Here is a 24,182-nt window from a genome sequence, read left to right as displayed (position 1 = left end):
TGAGCCTCTCAAAAAGTATCTTGCCTGAAGAGTTCAAGGCCAACTATGAGAAGATTTGCTCTTTGGCAAGAAGAAACAACACAACCTGGGTAAAAAATGAATCCTATCTGCAGAGTACAATGTTAAACTACTCAAGTTTCACAGACATACTCTTATTTACTCTTGTAAATAACTAGCAGTGACCGTGTGTTTCATGTGGTTTAATGTCCAGTAGTACTCCACAGTTCACCAATAAAGCAGGTGGAGAAGTAGCCTCACATATGAGGGAACAAAACAAATGTCCAGTTAGATAACCATCTCTGACAATAAGCAAATAACTACTCTAGGTTACCTCTGGGAATAAGACTTTCTATAAGAACTTCTCAGCTTGAGACATCTGTTCTTTTTTTATAATCAGTTACTATGCAATCTTAAATCCTCACGTACATTAAGGCAGTGTAATATCTCATGGCACTGAGATGTACAAGTTTTCCCAAGTAATCCAAAGTTTTGATATGAACATCCTAATGATCTATTAATTTTCTCTTAGGATTCCCATGTGCATATTTGAGAAATATTTGAGTGTTGGACAAGAAGTGCCAGTAAAAGGAATAATTCTTGTTTACAGACAAAATTAGTCAATGAAAACATTTTCTAAGATAAGTAGCTTTGTTTTTAGTTTTCAAACTATACAAAATACAAAAAAGCAGTTTTAGTACAGTCAACCTCAGATTGCATGTCAAAAACATGCCTCAAATAGCACAGATATTATTCATTTTGTAATTCAGAGGAAAGGATGGTAAGTTAGCTCGTTGGTAGTTTATTTCAAAACCTTTTGAAGATTAATATTCATAGGTGTAAAGTAGTCTAAGCTCTAGTCAAGAAAGACTCATGCACCCCTTTATGAATTACAGAAAGATGAAGATTTGCTTCAATGGACAAAAGCATCCGTATTATCGCTGAAAAATCCATTCAAAACTAATTAGAAACAAATTCACCCATAGCTGGGACTACATACCTACATATTCTAAAAGAAATTAATTCCTCTTTCCTGTCCTACAGTTTGTTTCTTTAATGACCTTGACTTATTCTTCAACTAATTAGGAGAGCAGTTGTCAGGTTTTCACTTTTGGAATATGGATGATGTTACTTGTATGTAAGATCCAGTTCTGCAGTACACTGGAACTGCTCCTCCAGAGTAGGTATTTTGACATAAATTCTATTAACAAAAAACATTTGTTTCCTTAATGTAAACTGTGTACTGTCTTAAAACTATTCAGGTTTGACAATTAAGTTCCATGCAACTTCAGTCACAGAAATGTGCAAGGTCTTGAAGCCTCTTTAATATTTACCATACTTTAAAACAGCAAGCTTTTAAAAGGGACCATAAACTGGAGACTTGTGGGAGCAAGCTGTCCAAACAACTGCCTGGAGAACATTATTCAAACAGGGTAACCCTGACCAGTTCATCACACCTTCAGCTTGAAGCTTCTACAACTTCTACATCTATTCACACGTACTAATCAGTGTTTCTTTAGTGAGGAAAGTGCAAAGCAAACAAATGTAATACCATTTCTTATGCATGACAATCTTTTAATATCTACAAAAGACTTGAAGAAACAAAAACCTAAAGGTAAGCTCTGAAATTCTGAAATCCATAGAAAGGCACCTGTTTTTTGTTTGTTTGTTTTTGTTTGTTTTTTTTTTTTTTTAACATTTGGCCTTTGTGCTTTCATATCACAGATTAAAAATGTGAATACAGGTGAAACATTACTGAAATCAAAATTCATTAAATAATAGTTTAAATACTAGATCACAAACTTTAAAAACAATACTATTAAAAGTGGTTTGCTTCAATTGTGTATTATGGTAATGTGAAACCAATTCACATTTACTTAATGACAAATTTTACTGCATTTCTAACTGACTAATCTCCAAAAATACACTTCTCATGGTTTTTAATCAGACACCATTTATAATTAAAATATTAGAACAATTAGTTTGGGTTGAAAAGACATTACAAAACAAAACACTTAAAATTACTGAACAAAATATTACAGCCAAGTATTTTAGATATTTGAACTCGCCTTTCCTGGGCCATGATTCAAAGACTGAGATACTTGCCAAGGAGGTCAAAAAAGGCTAACAACCCTCAAATACGTTTATTTTCTTTTTAAAGCAAGGCTTCGACTGCAAAAATGGATAGAGTTAAGTAGAACAAACAACTTGAAACAAATTTATTATGAAGTGAGGTATGGTAGTGTTGAAGTGCTACAGTGGATTTCTGCATATTCAAACTTAATTCAGGTCAACTACTCTGAATTTTGAGATCAGCAGACTCTGACTACTTGCTTCAATCTTTTGTTATATGACCCTTTGCAGATGTCCAATGGCCACAAAGAAGATACATTCAATTAAGCAAAAACTAACATGATCAGATATGAATGAGCATATCTGGCAATTTAGAAGGCAAACTGTAAGTAAAAATGCAAGCATACAGCTTATTCATAATAAATACATTTTCAAGCATTTGACATTATCAATATTTTTAAAAGAATTTAAATAATAAATGCAACTATTTTATACATAACTGTACCATTTATTATACACACAAGTATATCAGTTCCCTTTGTTTACAAAGGCTGGTTACAGATATATGGAATGTTACAGTACCATCTTGCATAAAATTTTAGTACAATTCGTACTTCAAAAAAGGGTGCAAAACACCAGCCTAATAAATCTGACTGAATTGAAATATTTTTAATTACATCATTAACACATACACAACAAGCTGTACATAAGCCCACTTTTCAATCACCACTTCAAGATACTGTAGCAAGTACATTAGATTATAAATGATTCCAACTAGTCAGTTAAATTTATTAAAGGTTTGCACTGCTACTCACTCTGGAACCTTTGAGATAAAGCCTGTATTCACGACTTACTGAGCTCTTGTTAGTACTGTTAAGAGGCAGTCAGCACTGGTTGCCAAAGTACTAGTCACAAGAGATTTCCTCAGAGAAACTTCACCCGGGAGCAAACATTTTTGGATATTCCCTTCAAGAATAAAAAAAGAAGTTTTATGGGGTCAAGACTCTCCATTCTGTACCTTGGCTGCTGGTGGATGCATGAAGTCCTTAAAAGGAACCAGTGCCTCCTTCAAAGCAGAGCACACTTCTGAGGATGAGCAGGAGATACATTCTACTAAAGTCGGGTACAAGGCAATAACTTGTGCCCATGTGCTAGAATCAACTGCAGGGAAGAAAAGAACAGACTGAATCACTTACCACTGTCAAAATACTGACAACAGATTATTTCCAATACCTCTAAGTAGTGGCAGATTCACAGTGTGCCTAAACGTAGGTACTTAGTGCTATACAGACACTATGGCATCCATGCAGGACACTCAGATACAGGCAGGATTTCTGCAGGAGAACTATTTGTTTTTTCAGCTGCAGCCAGAGGCCATATGGGATAATATCCTTAAAGTGGGGCTACACACCTACATCTGTACATATGTGTCATTCACTGTGTCTTTGGGATGAAGAAATGACAAATTTAAGACTATACTTCTATCCAATCTATAATACACATGTATTTTCTGCCTGCTTTTCTCAGCTGTTGACAGAAAACAGAACTGGATGCACATTTCACTTTTGGAAAATTGTCAGCAATGAGACTTTCTATTGATTTCAGATCATTTCAGATTACAAGATCTATAGAAAGCAAAGGTAGAAACACTGGACAAAGATAAAAAATACCCATGGTAAAGTTTTTTTAGTCCAACAAGTAAAATCAAACATTGTAGCCTGATTCTTATTATAATGTTACTTCCTTGCTTATTTCTGTTTTAGCTCTGCTTTCAAAGGAGAACAAACCCATGGCGTCAGACAACATTTGTAATTATCTTAAATAAATAAAGTTATTAAAAGGTAGAAGAAATGGGAGAGAAACATTTGTAATTTGTCCAGCGGTTCTTTTTCTAAGAAAGTGTGTGGGAGGTGTGGCAAACATTGCTGCATATGGACAAGAAGAAGCATGTCTCTCATTGCAGGAAGAGGGATGTGGGGAAAAGTCCAGCTGAGTTGGCTTCTCTACCCCTCTAAGAGAAAGATGCATCAAAGTAGCACTTCAGTTAGCTTCAGAGTTAACCAAACGGCTTTATGCATCCTGGCATAGTTCTGCCTGCACACTTTTGCCATGAATCTTGGAAACGACATCATCATAACCCTGGCTGCTCAGTGATGATGCAAATGAAGCCACTGCCTCTTTCAGAAACCCACCTGCCTACATTTTTCTGAAAAGGCTGGTTGGTTGGTTTGTTTGTTTCAGGATTAAAAAGGTGTTTTTTTTCCTGTTCCTCCTAATACCAAAAGCAGGGAGGTAGAGGGAAATGTTGTATATACAATTCTGTCAGAATTTCAGAGTCCAATACATTGGACTTAAGCAAGACTCATGATTAAGTTTCCTTCCAAGAACTCTCCACACATACTGGAGATGCAGCTTGCAGGAGGAACAGGATAGGTGATTATAAATGAAGTTGAGGTCTTTGATTTGATTTAGCCCTTTAAATATATCTGTCAACCATTTACTCAGGCATCAGTGAGCTAAACTCAATACAGGGGACAGAAACTAACAGAACAGGAAGAGAGGGAAAGCAAGTTGTAAGTATTCACCAGCCTATCCATGCATTTAACTTGTACACCTCTTTAATTGCAGAGTGCACCTATGTGAACACAATCCACAGCAACCTAAAAAGGTACCATGAGAAGGAAGAAAGGATCTAGCCAGGCTCCAGATATTTAAGAACTCTGGATAAAATTAATATTTTATGGAATGGAGCTTTTTCTTTGTTTTCAGAAGATGCTAAGCATTATCTAATAAAGGACACCATAAATTGAAGTTTTCTCTTTTATTAAACGTATCTTATGTCCTTATACTTTTAGTTATACTGGAAAAACTTTGTGGGGTTTCTTGCCATCTACCTGTCATCTACATATACAAAGATTTACAGAATACTGATTCTTCCAGAGTACGCTTTTCTTTCAAATTTGTGGGAAAACTACTAAAGGAAATAATAAATACATCTTTGGGGCAGATATAATGTTACCGTGTTTGGAACCGTGTTATTTAACAGTAACTTACCATTTTCAGGTTGAGTCTTTTTAAGTGAATCTATGAGAGTACTGACAGCTTTTAAAACAAATATGATTTCCGTTACTTGCTGCCTACAAATGAAAAAAATGCAAAGAGTCAGCTACTCATTTTTGTTTCAAGAACATAAGTTTAGTGGAAAAAGTTTCCCACCATCACTGCTGTTGTCTCAGCTAGGAAAGCTTTAACTTTGATACTGGAAACAGTAACACTGTACAAACTTCAATCTGAAAACGCTCATATCAAAGTATGTGATAAGGCTAAGATAAAGATAATCAATTTCCACATTCATGATCAAAACCTTCAAAAGTGAAGTGAATTTCAACCAAGTTCCCATTTTAAAGAATTTCTTCTTTTTTTTTTTTTTGTCAAATTTTGCCATTTCAAGAACAATTACATGAGTAATGATTCACAATATTGCTGTTTGGGTGTTGCATGTTTTATTTTTGAGGAGATTCTACTCACATCTCAATTAAGAAACTACACATAGCTCTACTGGGAATAAAAGGAAATCAGATTTCAGAAATATAATGCTGGAGATATCAAAAACATTTTTTCAGTAACTGAAAACTGTCATAATAGCACAGAATATGACCATTGCTACTCAAATGTTTTTCAAAAAAAATTTTTTTAAAATATTTTCAAATTTTTCGAATTTGAAATACCAGCATTTTCTTTGAAATATCTTCCCCATAAACATTTCCCTGCCTTTAAAATTTCATTCTCTCCCACCCCCTCATTTTTTTCATGACTAAGTGATAATTTGAATGCAAACTTCTTCTCATAAAGTCTCGGTAATACTTTTATTTTCTAAAGACAATGCACATACCGTGGAAGAGGACATTTGCCACTCAATCTCTCATCTTCTATGTAGCGATGCAATACATCCTGTGACCTTTTCAAGAGCACAGAAAGTGCCATTCTAGAGATGTAGCCTTCTTGAGGAGTTGTGACTTTATTACTGAATGAAAACTGGAGCAGTGTTTCAAAACACACCTTAGAAAACTCTTCTCTCATTCGAATATCTATTTCAGCTTCTGTCAAAGCAAAATTATGCATTTCAATTGTGCAGTGTGTATGATGCTGCATGATTTCAATCCATTTATTATATGCTGAAAAAAGGTTATTACTCCTCTATTGTTAAAAAATATTACCAGTGATAAGAGCAAATATTAAGAATATATTCTAGGAAAAAATGACTGTGCAAAACCCACAATAGTTCTGAACATGAGATTAATTATGCCACATTCTCAGTAACATATCACATACCTGACACTGCTTGTTTTAGATTATTTCATGTATTTTGTAATTAAAGCAAACTTAATCCTACATCATAAATACTCACACTTGAGCACAGTTTAAGGGTTTTTTTATGTAACAGCTTATGTCCATTTCTTTCATCTTTCCAAAAATCCCTACAAATATTTTTTCTTAAAGGCAGAGAAGATATCTGGCTAGCTACACCATATAGTTACACTAAGGTCATTTAGGTTTTAAGAACAGGATGTCTGTGTTACAATTGTCTGAAATGATTATTAGAATAGGCACAAAGGAAAATAAACTATGTAGAAAATAACAGAAGTACAATATTATACATGATACTGTCCAAGCAGTAAGGCAGTAAGTTTTTAAAAATTGCAAGGCAAGGAAAGTTTGGCAACTTCCACAAAATATAGTTTATAAAAAAAGTTGGATATCAAACAGTCTATAATGAATATGTCCCAGGAAGCTTCAAGTCTTTATCATAAGTACACTCAACATTTTAATTATTTTCTAGTAGATTTAAACACTGTAATTTTTGTCTTTCAGGTACCATACCTGTAAAGGAGGATGACTGTGAATGTATTGAGCCTTTATTGAGCATAGTCATTATCTGACCGACAAATTCCTTAGGAATGAAATTAGCATATGGCAGTATCTCTGTGCTGATAAGCTGCACCACCTAAAATAAATTACATATATTTATATTTGTCTTCTAAATACTAAAACTGTAAATCTAGTATGAAGAAACATTTAACAAGAGAAAAAAGCCTAATTAGACTTCGCAAAATCTTCTATTGCTAGCATTTAAAATTTGCAGATATGTCCAAAAGTCCAAACTTCTGCCAGAGTTTCTGATCAGATTTCAAATGAAATTTGAAGTATATTCTTCAAGTCAAATTTATGGTTTTGAAAAGAGAAGATCTAACATTAGGAATCTCTCTCTCCTTCCAACCTAATTCAATACCCTATGACATTCACACACATACTGATCCCTAACAATCTGCAAAGCAGAACAAGTGTGTTAATTATATAAATGGGCTTAAGGCAATACACATTAACAGAAATGCTCTCTATCCTCTTCTTGATGGTCCCATTCAGGAACAAAATGGGTTTAGATCTAATTAAATTAAAGCATCAGATTTGAGAGCTCTGCACACTGCAGGTAGAACTTCTCTCACTTTTCATCCAGATATTTTTGTGTCCCAGCCACCCCTCTGGAAAGATGATGGGTGACGAAACCACAGATACTGCCGTGTCTTCTCTGCAACTCCTTTTGCTTTGTACCTCTAATCCCTGTTCTGCCACATTTTTTGTCCAGGAGTGAAAGGAGAGACATCCTCACTTCAGGTACCATCTTCTTCCAATTTTTTTTGACCATATGCAACCAAACATTATCTCCTTACAATTGCAGCGATCTCTGCACTGCACAAACTACACATAATTTCTTCATTTATGCCAAAGCTTCTCAGTATAGCGAACACATCTGAAGGGCAACAATGTCTAAGAAAAAATGAATTTTTGCTGACTGCCCCCACAACATAGAAGGCACTCACTTCAGGTTTAATTGTCAACTTTCTCTGTGGTCTAAAATTGCCAGTGTAAATATTCCGCAATAACATAATAAGGATCACATAATGAGTTAGAGACAGAAACACATGCTGGTTTAGCCAGTCTATACTGTTTTGAAGTTGAGATGACAAGAAGCAGCATCCCACTTCCTACTTTTTGCATCACCCTGAAGCAGCTGAATTCTGGACCTATGAATTTCCTGTCTTGTTTTCAAAAATGAAAACAGTACCACAGAAAAATTATGAAAGGGTAACTTTTCAAGAAATTATTTCAGAACCAAATGCAACTTTTGAATGTCACTAACTCATTAATTTCAACAGTATATTTGTTATAGGTTCCTTACCTCAACATCAATACTCTCATTCTTCTGAAATTCTTGAATTGACAGATTATCAGGAGGTGTACTAAAAATAAACATACTACATTATACTTTAGATTTACAACATATGTAAGGAGATAAGTATAGGAAGGTGCATTACATTCACAATTATTATATGCATCAAGTTGGTACTATTATATGGTAATGATTAATGATGATAAGATCAGGTTGGATGGGGGCTTTGAGCAACCTAGTCTTTTCACTTGCTATGCAAGAAAAATACTTTTGAGTTTCAATGGTACATCTAATTTTTTTTTTTTAATTTTACATTTTCTTCTACATTAATGAAAAATCTTTCATTGATGGGATATTACCATGTCCTTTTCCCCTGCTAACTGAAATGATGTATTTGTTCTCATTCTTAATTAATTTTATTAAAAGAAAAATCCATTTTATAAACAATAGTTTTGAAGAAATTTAGAACTTTCTGGAGTTCTTCCACTATATATATATATATATGAACTTAGATGAAGTGTCCAGAAGTGATTCAACAGACCCTGTGGTCTGTTGCACATGCTCACAGGCAAGGCAGCTGCCCAGGATAGGACTGTGGACTGTGCCAGTCTTGTCCTCATAAGGGTACTCATCTGGGTCTGTCACCTCCATCCCATTGCCAATTTTAACAGAAGTTTAAGAACCTTGAAGGTTTTGAAATCTCATTCAAATATGATTAGTTTAGCTGACAGACATTTTATTTTGCATGAGTTTTTCTTCCAGTGCTCCTGTATGTTGCTGACAAAGACAAATAAGATGTTTCTGATAGAGGCTTTTTTTCCTCATCTTCTGAATACTTATCATAACACACCAGAAGATCAGTCTTCACACCTACAGCTAATTTTCCATTTTGACAATTAGGAATGTATTATGTTTGTATCAATGGTTTGGCTTGAAAAATAAATATATCTCCTAAATATAGCTCATCAAAGAGACTTGATGCAGATAAACTCTAGATCACTTTATCTATGAAATGGACATGTGGTACACATATGAATAGAAAAAAACTAAAGAATAAATTATGAAATTACTGTATTTATTCCTAGGTTGTGTATTTGGCAGTCAGGAAGTTTGGAATTTTAAATAAAATATTAAGTAGCTGTTCAGTCAGTACCTTTTCTAACACACAGAGTTGTTAAATATGCAAAACCCTTAAACAGTAATGTAAGCTATTATGATGCATAGAAATGTAGGCCATGCTGAAATACATGGGAAGATTTCAGTCTGACACTTCCTAATTTATGACTCAGTTTCTTAGCTGAGGTTTACATAGAGAGGTTTTAAGGCTTTTCTACCCAGCCATCCATATCTAATCTACCTTATCTTCTCCATATATATTCATGTGGCAAATTATTCCCAAGTAAATAGATTTTTGTCTATATGGATACATCTATCTAGGGGCCAAATGCTTTGCTGTTGTGACCCATATGCAAACCGTACTGGAGGGTCAAGAGGCAGGAAAGATCAGAATGTGATGCATGACTTTCCTGAGTACAGAGCTCCCAGCCACTGCTCACTGGACAGAGAGGGCTTCAGAGCCAAGAGCAAACACCTAACAACTACCCGGAGTCCTGCTGTGCACAGCACTCTGTTCAGAGGCATCTTTTTGGAAAGTATTGATTTAATTCCCTCATGTGAGCATAGACTTCTGCTCTAATAAATTATATATATGTGTGTATATATATATATATACACACACACACACATTTGGTGAATTTAATTGTATATAATAGCTTGACATGCTTCTATGAAAGCCTCTGGGAAAGAAGAACAATATGAAATAATTAACAGACCAGCTTCTTACTAGGAGACAATTTTGTGTAAATTAAGTTATATGAAATGCATTAATTTCAAATGTTATCTAAATTTATGACAAAAATCAAGATTATTGAGTCTCCTCAGCTGTAGTGTGCTTTAAAAATTTTTTTAGAAAGCTAAAACTTCTGTCTTGAAAGTCATTAATTCTCTATTACAGTAACATTTTCCTTTTTCATTTACCTGGGCTCTCTTGGCTATATTTGAAAGTTCTTGTTGTACAAAGCTGCAGAGACCATTTCTGCTGTGCTTTCTACTTTTTAAACATCAGTGAGTATCCCCTCTCATTTATGCCCATAGCTGGCTTGAAATTCTATTCCTGTCCAAAAGACAGAGGTGGGACCATGCCGGGGAGGTTCACTAATTTAAATACAGCTATTCACAGAGCTTAAATTAAAGTCAAATTCAAATTACAGTGACCTCTACTCTAATCAATGCCAACTCAGTTTCACTGCCAGAAGCAATATTAGGCTATCTACATATGATTTCTAGGACCATGGTGACTAGAAGGGTTACAGGTTAGACTAGAAAAATGTTTGAAATATTGATTAAAAATTTAGAACATCAGCGAAATAATTTCATTTTTCTACCAAGTGCTCAGCCAGGTATAAACTTGGAGAACATGCATACAAAAATAAGACAATGTGCACTGGCATATTTTAATAAAAGCTAAAGGAAAAAAACCTAATCAAATCTGTTATGCAGTGTTGCTAGGAGGACTGACTGCATGAAGGCTTTTCTGAGTCTTACAGAGATACAGATGTTTCATATTTAGAACCATCCCAGCAGTGCTAAGTTGGGCTTGGAAAGTAAAGGTTTGAAGAGGAGGTACAAAAGGAAGCCATTTACCTAGCTTTGCATAAAGCCTGGGACAGATAACAGCACAGAACATTAATAGTGAAAAGTGTAGAGTATGAAAATGTATCAGGACTGAAGGAAGAAAAAGAAGGGGGTTTCGTGACATAACATTCCAGTTTCACTGAAACAAAGAACTTAAGAAAAATTACAGAATACCAGCATAAGAAAGTGAATTTTCAGTTCTGAATATTCAGGTCTAACTGTATATATCGAACTATTCCTGTCACAAGGGGTGACATGTTAGAGAAGGCTAAAATCCCAGGTAGCATGGTAATGGGGTTATCCTGTCTCACTGTCAGCCTCTTGGGGAGTCAACTGAACTGCATTTCCCAAGTTCTTTGTGCTTCATAACCTTTTCAGTCCATGTTGGCCTTAGTAAGATTTGTACACTCCTGCACCTAACTTAACAACCTTCCCTGTCCGGCATGACACATTTGCAAGTTGGAATGCCACCAGAGATGACCTGACTCACAGCTGCAGTAAAGCCACTTGGTCAGGTTCAGCAGGGTCACTAAAACCAACTGAAGTTTACAAGTCATGAATCTAAGCAAAAGCACTCTCCTCTCCTCAGCTATGGCTCGGTAAATTGATTTTGGTGATATGGACAAAAATCCGAGTAATACCAGAATTTTAAAAAGCACAACTCGTTAATATAAATGAATCAAGAAACACACCAAAACCAGTTCTATACCATCTGGCCTTAAATAAAGGATTAACATACTCACTGCCTTCCCCTGCAACCTGAAAGATGACATGCACATCAACTCAGCAATAAATTTTATCAATTACTTTCAAAACAGTGCACAGATTCTCTCTAATTACCCTGGAATAAGGCACCACTACAACTAATATATGTTTTCTATTAAAATTACAAAAACCAAAATTTAAATAACAGACTAAATTTGAAAATTCTGAAATCAATTTCCTTACAAGTGGAACAACTACAAATTTAAGAGACTAAGTAAACTGCAATTATAGAAGACACAATTTAGCAAATTTCAAACCAAAAAGGACAGGCTGCTCTACTTGCCAATCTTGCACAGAGTGCAGAAAGATTTTGCCAAAGGAAATCAGAAGAGAATTACCTCAATGTGGGGAACTTCCACAGCTATCTCTAGAGCCCTCCTTGCATCACAGTGAGAGAGACACGCTTCAGTAGCAATATGGGGAGAAGGAGGAGAATGAAGAGGATGAAGAAAAGGAGAAATGACTGCTATTACTAATTGTCCTGACTATTGGCATGAGGAAGAGGTACTCCCTTTTCAGCTTTAATGTTTTTCAGGAGCACAAGGCTCAGGCTGATAGAACAGAAAGGGCTATCTATCTATCTATCCTAAAGATACCAAGGGACAAGGCTCTAACTGAATGTAGGAGAACCATACACTTGGAAGGCAAATTGCTATTTAGAAAAAGATGAACATTATGGAGGTAAAAAAACATTCTGTAGCCACACAGAATACAACTACATAAGCAAAATTCATCTACTCACAACAAGCCTGGAAAGGGTAATGATATTAGCCATTAATTATATTAACAGGTCAAATTCCCTTGCTCTAGTCATGTGGTTCTATAAAATACTAGCCTATTTTTAGTGCTTTAAATTAATTTGAACCTTAAAGTTTCTAAGTGAAAAAAAGTTTCCTACACTTTTCTAAGAACACCTTTAATTATGATGAAAAAAAAATTCTAAAACACATTTTGTATGTTAAATTATAATATACACTCTAGTTGCTAAAGAGGCAAAACCAGACTTAAGTCAAGACAGATCTCATAAGGCATCATAAATATTCACACAAGTACTATTTTTTTTCTACCTCCGGAGAATATTTGCCCATGTCTGACAAATGACAAAAGGTATTTGAATTAACATAAAGAGTAATAGTTTCTGCAAGCAACACATTAAGATGAAATTTTCTATGTTTGAAATAATATTCAAGTATAGTATAAATCATGCACTGTAAATTACAAAAACCCAGACAACATATTTGGCCAACAAGGTCATGCAGATGATAGTGGATTATCCTGAATTACACTGAAAAGCTGTGGTAATTTTCCTTCCCTGGATTTATGAACAATTAATACCAAAAAACTGTAGCACTTCTAGTCTTGTTCAGCTAAGAACATGCAAAATGGAAACGTTTAATTTGCTTTGAAAATATTTAGGAATAATTACATTACAACAGTAATATGTATTCCCAATGCAACTTTTAAGTGAACATACATTCTTCTACAACAACCTGAAAAAGCTTAATTTGAATCCTGTAAACCCAATGATACAGATTATAGAGCGTTAACTGATGTGGACTGCCTGTCTCAGAATGGAAGCAAGAATACTAACTGGTGCTGAAAGGAAACCAATCAAGATTCTTGTCTTGGGTTTTGTAACCAGAAATAACCCCCAGTTTATTCCATTCCATCTGTTGAAACCCAGCTGGGGAGGTGTTTATCTGTTGTAACTCCAGGAGGGCGGGTGCAACTGCCTTTCTGATAACAAGCCAGCCGTTAAAACTGGGTGGGGCATTGTTTCTTATCTCTGCTCATCCTCCCATTACCTCCATGGGAGTATCTTCTGTTAATGGGCCATTAAAGCTCACCAATGCCATGACACATTACATCAGCCCCTTGTGAGATGCTCTACTGAGAGAGGAGGAGCCAAACCATTTCCATCTAGATAAAAAGGAGCCACAAGTGTCACCGGACGTCCAGTGCTCCCATGGGACTCCCAAAGGAATACCAGACCCATCTCTGGACCCTTTACTCTACAGGACCATCTCTGCTTCCAACAGGACCACATCTGCCACTCCAGGAGGGCTTACTTTTGGACTGTTTCAAATACGCTGACCAACAGGGTGCTAGGTTGTATTTCTGACTTTGTCAGAATTTTCTAGGATTTCTTGTTTGTTTGTTTGCTAATTCTTTTGTACTACAACATTTGTATTTTTAATATCTCTAGTAAAGAACTGCTATACCTAGTCCCAAAAAATCTTTGCCTGACAGCCTTTTAATTGCAAATTTATAATAATTTGGAAAAAGGAGGCGGGGGGGCGCTTACATTCTCCATTCCAAGGGAGACTCCAATCTTCCCTAGCATATACCCATCTATCTAAACCAAGACAATTCTGCAGAGATTACTTTACATTTAAGAAACAGTGAAGCATAAAATAAAAACTTGTCTTTTAAGCCATCATGATGACCTTTTCTATTTTAAGGTCCTCCTACTTAATAGAATTTTCTTTCAAGTAAATGCAAAAACAATAGGAAGGTTTTTCACCTGATTGCCATGTAATCCTATTGATGATATTCCAAACCCATTCATTAGTACACACATTTTCACTAACAGATGTGTCTCTAAAATAAATTTTTACTGGTATTTATTTTTTTGTTTGTTTTGGGCAAGCTGATGTTTATCCATCATTAGTAAATACAGCTGTGTTTGTTACTGACTTTTGTGTGTTTCAAAACTAAACACAGAGCACATTACTGTAAGGCACTGAGGAGCCTTACTGTTTTCTGTTAAAAAGATTCATTTGTTACTGAAAATCAGGGAATTAAATTTTTCATGTTCCACCTTGTTCTTTATTCTAAAAGACTATTAGATATACTTAAATTGCTCCTAAAAAATGCTTGCCCATAGATGTTCACAGAAGATGGAAATTCCATACCACTCCTAAGCAACTAATTATCTAAAATACCTAACCTTCCTTAGAGTAAAATGTTCCCTTAGTGTCCAACCTAGAAAATCTTTGCTGTACTGAAATAGATTTTTATCCATTGCCAGGCAATAAAAATATTCTTCTCTGAAGCAAGCTTTTATTATATTCTGAAAATTTACAATATTTTTCTAATGTTATAGTCTTTTGGTTGAAGAAATTAATAGAACCAAGTCCAGGCTGGATGGGGCTCTGAGCAACCTAGTCTAGTGAAGGGCATCCTGCCCATGGCAGGGTGTTTGGAACTAGGTGATATTTAAGATCCTTTCCAACTCAAACCATTCTATGGCTTTATGATTAAATTGTCTCTGATCATTACTATTTTTTCACTTCTGGACTTTCTTAGCCTGCTCACTGTAGACTGAGAATGTGGTGTTCCGTTCTTGAGAGGAATCTGTCCATCTTTATACTCATAAATAAGACTATTTAGCTACACTTTTCATAAAGTATCATAAATAAAGTGTGGTTAATTATTGAGGTGCAGTCAATTCATCTTAGGTAGAAACAAATACAATGTAACTATGGGCTTCTAAGTGAACAGCAGTGTACGCAATAATTTTCAAAAACTCACAGTAAATGGAGTTTTTCAAGATGGAACTCAGGAGAAATACATTTAGTTACTGCTGGTCCCCTTAATTAGCAAAAATACTGTTGCAACTCTGTTCAAAGTGAAGAAAGGAACAAACTGAGTAGGTATCAGCAACTCTTCATCAAATCTAGAGTAAAGGTCCTTGGGAGTACATACAGAACTCCCTGTTCTGTTCAGAAAGACTATGTCTTACATTGAGAGTTCAGCTGAGCTTTCTTGCTTTTACACTTCACCTTTTGATTGAAGCCTTTTGTACTGCTTTCTAAAAGTATAGCTTTTTGAAGTAGACAGATTGATTACTTTTTCTCCATCATTCATTAAAATAATTTTCGTCTATCAAATAGTTCTACTGACACATATAGTGAACAAATTACTTATTAATGTTTTCCTTCAAAAAAATTAAAAAAAGGAAATTGCATTTACCTTTTTGTGAATAAAAAGTCTTCAAATGTATTTGCTAGCTCTGGCCACATACTGTCAAATTTTCCAGAAGATGCATGCTGCCTTGCAACAGGTAGTCCAATGGAGAGAACTTTGAGAAGAGAGGACACAGCTAACTTCCATGTGCTTTCAGAGGGACACGAGTACTTCAGACTAAGAGGTATTCTAAGTGTCTGCAAAATGAAAGTCAAAACAAAATTTATAGTTGCTCAGACAGATCTAAGATTACAGCAAGTATCTGCACAAGATCTTGGAGGACACTTATAGATGGCAGTACACATCCCTACCTTTTTTGCTAGTATATGAGATGGCCTTTTACAAATGCAATTCTGAAGACAATTTATCATATACCAGCTGGCTAAAGTACAGGTATGTAGCCAAGTACAAGGTTTGAAGTCAGAATTGATCCACTGTCATTTACACTATGAAATCACATATTATTTTTCTTTTTCTGTATTGTCATCCCCCATTTCTGCTAAGTCTGAAAAATGGGCTTTCCTAACATTTTAAGGGACCGCAGGCAGTCTGTTATAATGACTGTATTTTCAAGAATTCAGTCCCATTCCTATAAAGCCATTCCAAATGCTTCCACAGTAAAGGAAAAGAACCTCATTGAATTTAAACTTTTCCTAGTAAAGTTTAATTTAAACACTGTAATATAAACACTGGAAGAAATCTGGTCATTACTGACTGTTAAATCACATGAAATTTGAAAGAAAGAACAGTAAGTGAAATTCTAAGATAAAGACTACAATACAATATAAAGCAAATGTAAAGCAGATAAAAACACAGCAGATTTTAAGTCTGTTAGATAGTAATCTTCAATATCTATTAAAAAAAGTCATTAATAAATTTTAAAACATTAGGCATATGAACTATTTACACTTATATGGATTCCTTTTAGTATTGTTAGTCAAACCTTAGAACTTGATAGTAAGTTATCTTGGAAAACCAATTATTTATTTGACATTTCAAATACATGGTGACTAAATTCAGGTACTATATGTATGCCCCCCGTTCCTTTAGTCCAATATCTGATCTGAGGAAAGCAAAAGGAGGAAAGACTCATTGATTCTCATGAGGGAGTAAAATATAATTAATGCTTTATGGCAAAAAATTATGACAGCTAGAATCTAACCCTAGAGACAAACAAAACATTTTTTTCTGCTGCTGTTAGTCATATGTGCCAAATCTAATTCCAAAATCAACATGGACTTTAGAGACATGAAAAATAAATTTAAAAGCATTTTCATATATCACAATAAATCAGATCATTATCAACTGCAAATGTTACCAAAAAGGTGGTATTTCTATCACTTTCAGCAATCCCATTAAAACGGAAGTGGAAAACAACTGCATTAACTTTGAAATACAAATATTTAATTAACAACAGATTTCAAATAATATCATCTGATTTAAACACATTCAGATTTCTAAAGGTCTATACAGGAAAATCCTGATGTCAGCCAAGTCAAACAAGCTAGCTCAGATAGATTTTTATTTTCCAGAAATATTACTTCTATTATTAACTAACTTTTTTTTTGCTGAAATGAAAGGATCAAAGAAAGTGAAGCATTAGACAATTTGACTTTAAAGGTATATTTGCTCACCTGTAACATTTCATAGCTGCATTGACACATTAAGTCATTGAAAAATCAAATCAAAAGTATCAGAGCACACGCCCCTGAAGCATATATGCCAGTCTAGAGAAACTGGGCTTTGGCCTACAATGCTGTATTTACTAACAGCCCTATTTACCACGCTCAGGTGTGCATAACACTTTCAATAATGAAAATTCTGTGGCTAACACATTTGTTAACTTCTATCCTAACACTGAAATACTGATGCTGACATTACCCAGCTAAGAACAACACATATAGACTTATAGTCTTCCAGCTCCAAAAGAAATTATTCCTTGCTGCTCACCTTCATAAAATACCCATCTGTTCACAACAGCTTTAAGCTTCCCAGGAAACGTTTGTCAACACTAGCTAAAAATAAAATTCATGATTTTCAATATAAGCTTATTAAATTCAGAGCACATGCAGGTCAAACTTTTACCTTAATAATGTTCTGAAGAACCTTCTCTGTTACCACAGCTTTATGGCAAGCTGTCTTTTGGTATAAGTCCACCACAACTTCCAATGACCTCTCTGCAAATGGTACGTAATTCAATGCCACCCACTCCGCCTAGGAAAAGGAATTAGTAAACAACAAAATTATACGTGAAAACATATTAATTAAGGAACAGAAAGTGTATGTTTTGCACTGAACTCTCAGTTTAATGCATGCAAGGTTTGCTAAGAATATGGTCCAAGCAGCAAAACTGCAAATACATCGTAGTCTGGCTATGAAAACGTACTCTACATTGAAGTAAAGTACATTTAAGTAGGAGAAATGTTGCAGTCTAAGCAAGACAACTACATTAGGACAATCTTGAAGGAAATTTAACTCACCGGTGCAAATAGTTGTATCTAGTGTGATTCCATTGTGTTGCAGGACAAACAGAATAAGAAGAATTAATACATACATATATATAATAGTTACCTCTTTGATTACACTGAACGAGATGCTCATGCTTAGTGAACAGCAGTGCACACAGATAAAAAGAATTACTGAACATGTTCCATTTCTTTACAGCACGTGCAATTCATAAATCTGCAGCTTGAGGGAATTTTCTCCATTCAAAATTATCATGCCTCTGTGCTTTATTTAGTATCTCTTGTAGAACAAGCTATTTTAGATTAATTCATGTACAAATTCAGATACATTTGTCTGGTGTCCAAACCAGACCTTTCCTACTTGAAGGTATACAAAGTATAAAAGCAAAGAAGAATGCAAAGGGAGTAAAAGAAGATAATAAAAGCATGTATGACATGCAGCTAAGTTTTTACAGATTGAACAAATGCATCTTGCTGAACAACCTATATCTGAAGCTGAATTTGATTAACCAGCCAAGTGAAACAAGTGAGATTTCTAATTAATTACCTGATTATACTTTGCATTTGCAATGTGCTTTGTTTCCAGCTGTCCGTACTGTGGTGGCTTGCAGGAGAATTCTACAAAGGCCAGCAGTTGGTCAAAGATTGCAGGATACATTATCTGCATACCTTCTGAGCCTACACATATAGCCTTTATCAAAAGAAAATACAAAAAGTTAAATACATATTTCTTGAGCTTTTGCTTTAACATCTGCATTAGCACAAGGATCCCCTACAGAAAAACCCCCATATAAGAATATGCAAGGGTGGAGCTGTATTAAAGATAGTGTATAGTTCCAACAGTTTAAGGAAATTAAATTTTGTTACTTTATTGAAGTAAGTAAAGTGGCAAGATACCTGGGCATATAGAGTTCACTAAATACAGCTATCTCATCCAATAAAAGATAACTTTTCTTCACAAACTCTGCTTTGACTTGTCAGTAAAATAAAGTCTTTTATGTCTTGCATACAGATCTCAGCCACATCTTCTTTAACTTCTACTTCAATAAACATTTAAATCTCAAAAGTAAATCATAGAAGGCTTCAAAAAGTAGTTAAAAGAATATCTTATAGAAAGGAATATAAATAAAATGAGAATTAAATGGTTTGGTGTAGCTGAAACTCATAATCTTGCTTTAAAATGGAAAACATTTCAGGAACAGTGGACTTATACTACCAAAAAGAACCCAAACCCCCCTACACTACAGCAGTGAAAGTCTAGAAGATGAGTTCTAATGAGAAATAAAAAAAACAACAAAGAACAAAACAAAGGGTGTAAAATGGGCTCAACATATGGAAGCCTGAGAAGAGATCCAAAGCTCCCTTCCATTCCCATGTTCTTGAGTTGCAATGATGTTTGTTGGTGGAATCACATTATAAAATATATTTATTCAACTAGTCAGGGTTCAGTCTGAAAAATGTTAGGTTTTTTTCGTGCTATTCAAACTGCAAAGTTGTTCCACAACTTCTGAGAATATCAGAACTGACTCAAGTCTTCCTGGACCAGCAAAGAACCTGATCCTACATACAAACACAGAGAAATGTTTTGTTTCAAAGATTGCAAATATTTACATACTCTTCTTTAATGCTTCCTCTAGCTTCTGTGTGTACTCCTGAGAGTATCAGTTGATTTCAAGAGCGGAAGAAGGTACTCTGGCCTAAAGCAAAACTATCTGACACATGGCCTTTGCTTCACATCAGCACTGGCTGGCTGCCTTGCCACGTGAATTGTACTGTGTTTATACAGCCAAGAGAAGCAATCACGAAACTTCACAGAACTTCCTGATGTCCAAAAATATTTTAGCTAATGTTTTTACGAACTTCAGTGCTGTTGTGTTAGTAACATAAATATAGGTGGGATGGGAGATTTGAGGTACCATCTTATGGAAGTCTGTATTTGCAAACGCTTATAACTGCCATGGTAACCCATTGACTCTGGGAGTGGGGAAGGGGAGATGTCTCACTTCTCCCGTAGACTTATCGGTTTTGTTATTGTTTAGAAACCTTCAGCTACAACATCTTGACAAGAACAAGAATATAACAATGTGCAGTTTTTCCTCATGTTAAAAACTATGGTAACCCCTTCTCCGAAAAGCCCTAATGCCTGCAGCCTTTGGGAACCAAGATCATCTGGATAAGGAGACCCAAAAAAAAAAAAAAAAAAAAAAAAAGTAGTAGACATGACTGGTTTTAAAACTTCATGTTATTTATACACCCACTTACGAAATTGAGATTTAATACCAACTTCTATCCAAGCAAACTGAATTGAAATTTAAACAAAAACATCACTCCATAGCATTTCCATGGCAGGGATGGCTGGAACTAGATGATCTTTAAGGTCCCTTCCAACCCAAGCCTTTTTATGATGCTATTCTTATACCTCTGTTTTCAAAATACATGAATGAAAATTTGTTAAAATCATCAAGTACAGGACTGGCTGCAAGACAATGATTCTGCTTTGATCGTTTATGTTTGAGATTAATCAGCTCACACTAAGCAAAAGAGAAAACAAGACACTGAATTGCTGCTCATCTGGCAGCGACCATGTGTTCTATGAGCTAAATGGGGCAGGATCCTGACAGCAGCAGAGGGAGGATGTATGGCCACATAATTAAGTAAGGTAGCTGTAACATGAAAGCCCAAAGGAAATGAAGTCAGGTCACATGGATATTTTAATTCTGGCATTTCCCAAGTAACTTCTTGGGGGTGGGTTTTTTTTTGTTTGGGTTTTTTTTGTTTGGTTGGTTTTGGGTTTTTTTTTTGGGGGGGGGGGTTGTGGTTTTTTTGTGGGGTTTTTTTGGAGGGGAGGAGTGTTTTTTTTTAAAGTAGTGCTTAATATAAATGCATGATTACATTCATTATCAGCTCTGCTTCTTCTGAATAAATAATTTTTGTGAATGAGCACTGAATTTTGCAAAGAGATATTTTACAACTGCAAAAAGAAAGAAGCAAGCAGTACTATGTTCTTTTTTTGGCTTTCAGAGAAAGAGCACCCTCATTTGTTGTTTATAGATTCACTTGCATGAAGGGTGCTCTTTGAGGACGAGTTCTATAGTAAGAATTTCTTAAGCAGAGAAGCAGCATTTTCTTTAAATAACGGATTAATAAGAGGCAAGAATGCAGGTAATCTGCTAGAGAGCCTTCTATATTTTATGCTTTGTGTAAACTGTAAGTTCTCATAATCACTGTTCTTTCTACACTGCTCATAACAGCACCTGGACATCATATGGAACACTGTGGGACTGTTCCTCCATCTCCATGTACAGACCTTCCGTATCAACATCAGCAGTACTTCAATATTAAATGGACAAGTAAATGGCTACAGCACAACACTTAAGGTACTTCTGCAATCAAGCAAAAGCACATTTCATAAAGATTACACCACTCCTTTCAATGCAGAGCACCTATTTTGCAGCCAGAATGGAGATCAGATTGTTATAATAGAACACACTGTGCAATTATAAATAATTTTTAAAATCTTGTTTAAATCATCACACTATAGTTCTATAGAGAAGGACACACTGTAGTTTACCTTTCACACACTAGAAGTTACATTATTACCTTTTGTAAAACATCTAAAGCTGTAAGCACCGCTTCCTGTAAACTTGTCAAAACTGCTTCAGTGTAAGATGGAAGGATGAAAGGGGAAGCATCTGAACTGATTGGAACTGAAACAGCACCGTGCAAAATGACACCCAGCTTTTGTAGATCATCCATGCTGAAACCGGTTTTGATGTGTTGGTAAAGAGCTGGGAATATTTGAATTAAAGCTGTAAGAAAAGGCTGGCTGGGAATGAAAGTCAATTTATCACAAGTAATTGGAGGCCTTGTACTTTCTGATCCAATCCTGTACCAGCTGTTCCAGGCTGCCCACCAAAGATTCAAATCTTCAATCTCATCTGTTATTACAGGAGGTTCAGATCCATTGTATCTTCCTATTCTTTCTCCTATGGAGTCAGTTCTCATGAATGATCTGCCAAGACTAGTGGCAGTTGTTGTCCCTACCACCAAAGGTACAGAAACATTGATGGCAGGTGGTGTCTCAGGCTTCTCAGAGTCTCGAACAGGAGAAACAATTTGGAGGATCTCCTGGAAGCTTTTCAGAGCAGCCAAGGAAACTTCATTATTTTTGCTAAGTGCTGCTGACTGGATGTGATCAAGAAGAACATCCCAGGCTTGGGAAAAGTCTCCTATTTAAAAAAAGAGAGAGGAGGGGGAAAAAATCGATTTGAAACTTGCTTCCTATTCCCATTCCCACCTGCCCTGCCTCTCTAAAAGGCTGCTCATGTACTTGTTACTCTAACACACAAAAATTTCGAGTGATTAAGTGGCCACTTGAATGTCTTATGTATCACTTCAACCTTAACCTGAAAGAATGAATGTGACAGAGAAACACATAAATATGGAGAATGAAACAATATACCTATCTCTATCTTCATGCTAAATTTGCTAGCCAAAAAATCACGTACCACATCCCATACCAGTAAAATACATTTTCTTCATTCAGTATAGTGAAACAGATTTGTCCTTATACATACCAGATACCTGTTCATTTCAAGAAGAGTTAAGCCCACATAAGGAATTAAGGGTTAAATATATATTCATGCAATGCATTTATAAAGAATTGATTTGAAAATGCTCTCATAATTGTACTGTAGAAAGATTTCATTTGAGGCATTTGAGTTTTTCATTAAATTTAGCCTTAACCTTCAACTTTCTATATTACTAATTATTACAGGGTTTGAATAATTAAAGTTCTAATTTTAGTATTCAGTTTTAACTCAAGTTTAATATAGCCTAATTTCTACCACATTTTTGCAAATTACTAATATACTTATTAGCTGTTAATATGTTGATACCTGTATCAGAAATGACCAAAATGAAATAAAACACAACTTATATCCAGTAAATATACATTAATTGTATACTATATGATGCTGAAGGTAGATTAATCTAATGAGGACTTTTCTTTGTAAGTGATACATTCTCTATTCCTTTTGTACTTTTTCCTTGTAGAAATTACCAAGCTATTGTAAGATATTACTACATACAGCTGAACAATGTAAATGTTCCACTGACTTTACAGGTAAGCTCTCCTTATGTTCTAAGAGAACTGTTAAATTTGACACACTTATGCCACAGAAGAGTTCCAGGCAAGTGGTGCATTCCAGACGAAAAGAAAAACTATGTTCTGACAACAACAAAGAACAGACAAAGTATTATTGCTATCAGTCTACTGTAATTGAAAACTATTTAGCACTCAGAAGTGGGACTGAATTGTCACTACTGAGATTTAATGTCAAGTACTGTGACACACAAGAGGAAATCTGTAGTTACAAATTTTGGCTGTATGGATCATGAATTAATAACTCCATAATTTCTGTAACATTTGAGGTGACACAACAAAAACCATTTTTGTGCTAAGGTTAACATTCCTGTCCAGTACTTAACTGAAAAGAACATACAAAAGCAGGAAGTTTATCACTGTGTTTTTCAATAACTATAAATTTTACCTAGAGGCTGCAGTAAGTATCTCCTGGTGTTAAATATTCTTGCAACTCCAGCCAGTGTTAATACCCATGTCTCAGCCCACTGTTTCTCAGCTGTATCCCTTGAATGATGAATGAGAATGTTGCCTCCTCCTGATTCAATCTTCTCTTTGTCAGCTGTTGTAGAAGATTCTCGAACCCTATCCAACAGGTGAAATAAAACCTGTAACAACCAGAAAAAAAGAGGAAAAATGCAACTTTTCAAGTAACGTAGTTGTATTCACAGTAAACCAACAAAAATGTAAACCAGTAATTCTTTCATTATCCTTTCTGTCACTATATGACCCTGAAAATTCCCTTGTTCTAAATAGTCTCCACAGCAGCCAAGATTAACAATCAGTCAACTGATGGCCACTTGAGAAGGGCTGGAAATAGCACACTCAGACCCACGAGAACAGTGTC

At 35.2% G+C, this 24,182-nt stretch overlaps 1 protein-coding gene across 5 annotated transcripts in view; it reads right to left on the bottom strand.

Annotated features, from left to right (window-relative positions):
* Positions 1–779: 779 nt before the first annotated feature.
* MON2 (MON2 homolog, regulator of endosome-to-Golgi trafficking) overlaps positions 780–24,182 on the bottom strand; it is a 67,142-nt gene continuing 43,739 nt past the window's right edge. The window contains exons 25-35 of one of the 5 annotated variants that reach the window (XM_066319094.1): positions 23,745–23,943; positions 21,793–22,421; positions 18,740–18,883; positions 18,208–18,225; positions 17,813–17,941; positions 15,734–15,924; positions 8,309–8,369; positions 6,952–7,075; positions 5,963–6,170; positions 5,125–5,207; positions 780–3,231 (exon numbers count right to left, since the gene is read on the bottom strand). In XM_066319094.1, the coding sequence (XP_066175191.1) occupies positions 3,068–3,231; positions 5,125–5,207; positions 5,963–6,170; positions 6,952–7,075; positions 8,309–8,369; positions 15,734–15,924; positions 17,813–17,941; positions 18,208–18,225; positions 18,740–18,883; positions 21,793–22,421; positions 23,745–23,943 (1,950 nt within the window). In that variant the 3' untranslated portion in view covers positions 780–3,067. Of the gene's footprint in view, positions 3,232–5,124; positions 5,208–5,962; positions 6,171–6,951; positions 7,076–8,308; positions 8,370–12,104; positions 12,162–15,733; positions 15,925–17,812; positions 17,942–18,207; positions 18,226–18,739; positions 18,884–21,792; positions 22,422–23,744; positions 23,944–24,182 lie in introns of those variants that run through there. The other 4 variants (XM_066319095.1, XR_010743609.1, XM_066319097.1 and 1 more) reach the window with 4 other exon arrangements.

The sequence above is a fragment of the Sylvia atricapilla genome, chromosome 5, assembly GCF_009819655.1.
Source record: "Sylvia atricapilla isolate bSylAtr1 chromosome 5, bSylAtr1.pri, whole genome shotgun sequence".
NCBI lineage: Eukaryota > Metazoa > Chordata > Aves > Passeriformes > Sylviidae > Sylvia > Sylvia atricapilla.
Note: the sequence above shows the minus strand (reverse complement) of the source record. Positions and strands in the feature narration are given on the sequence as shown.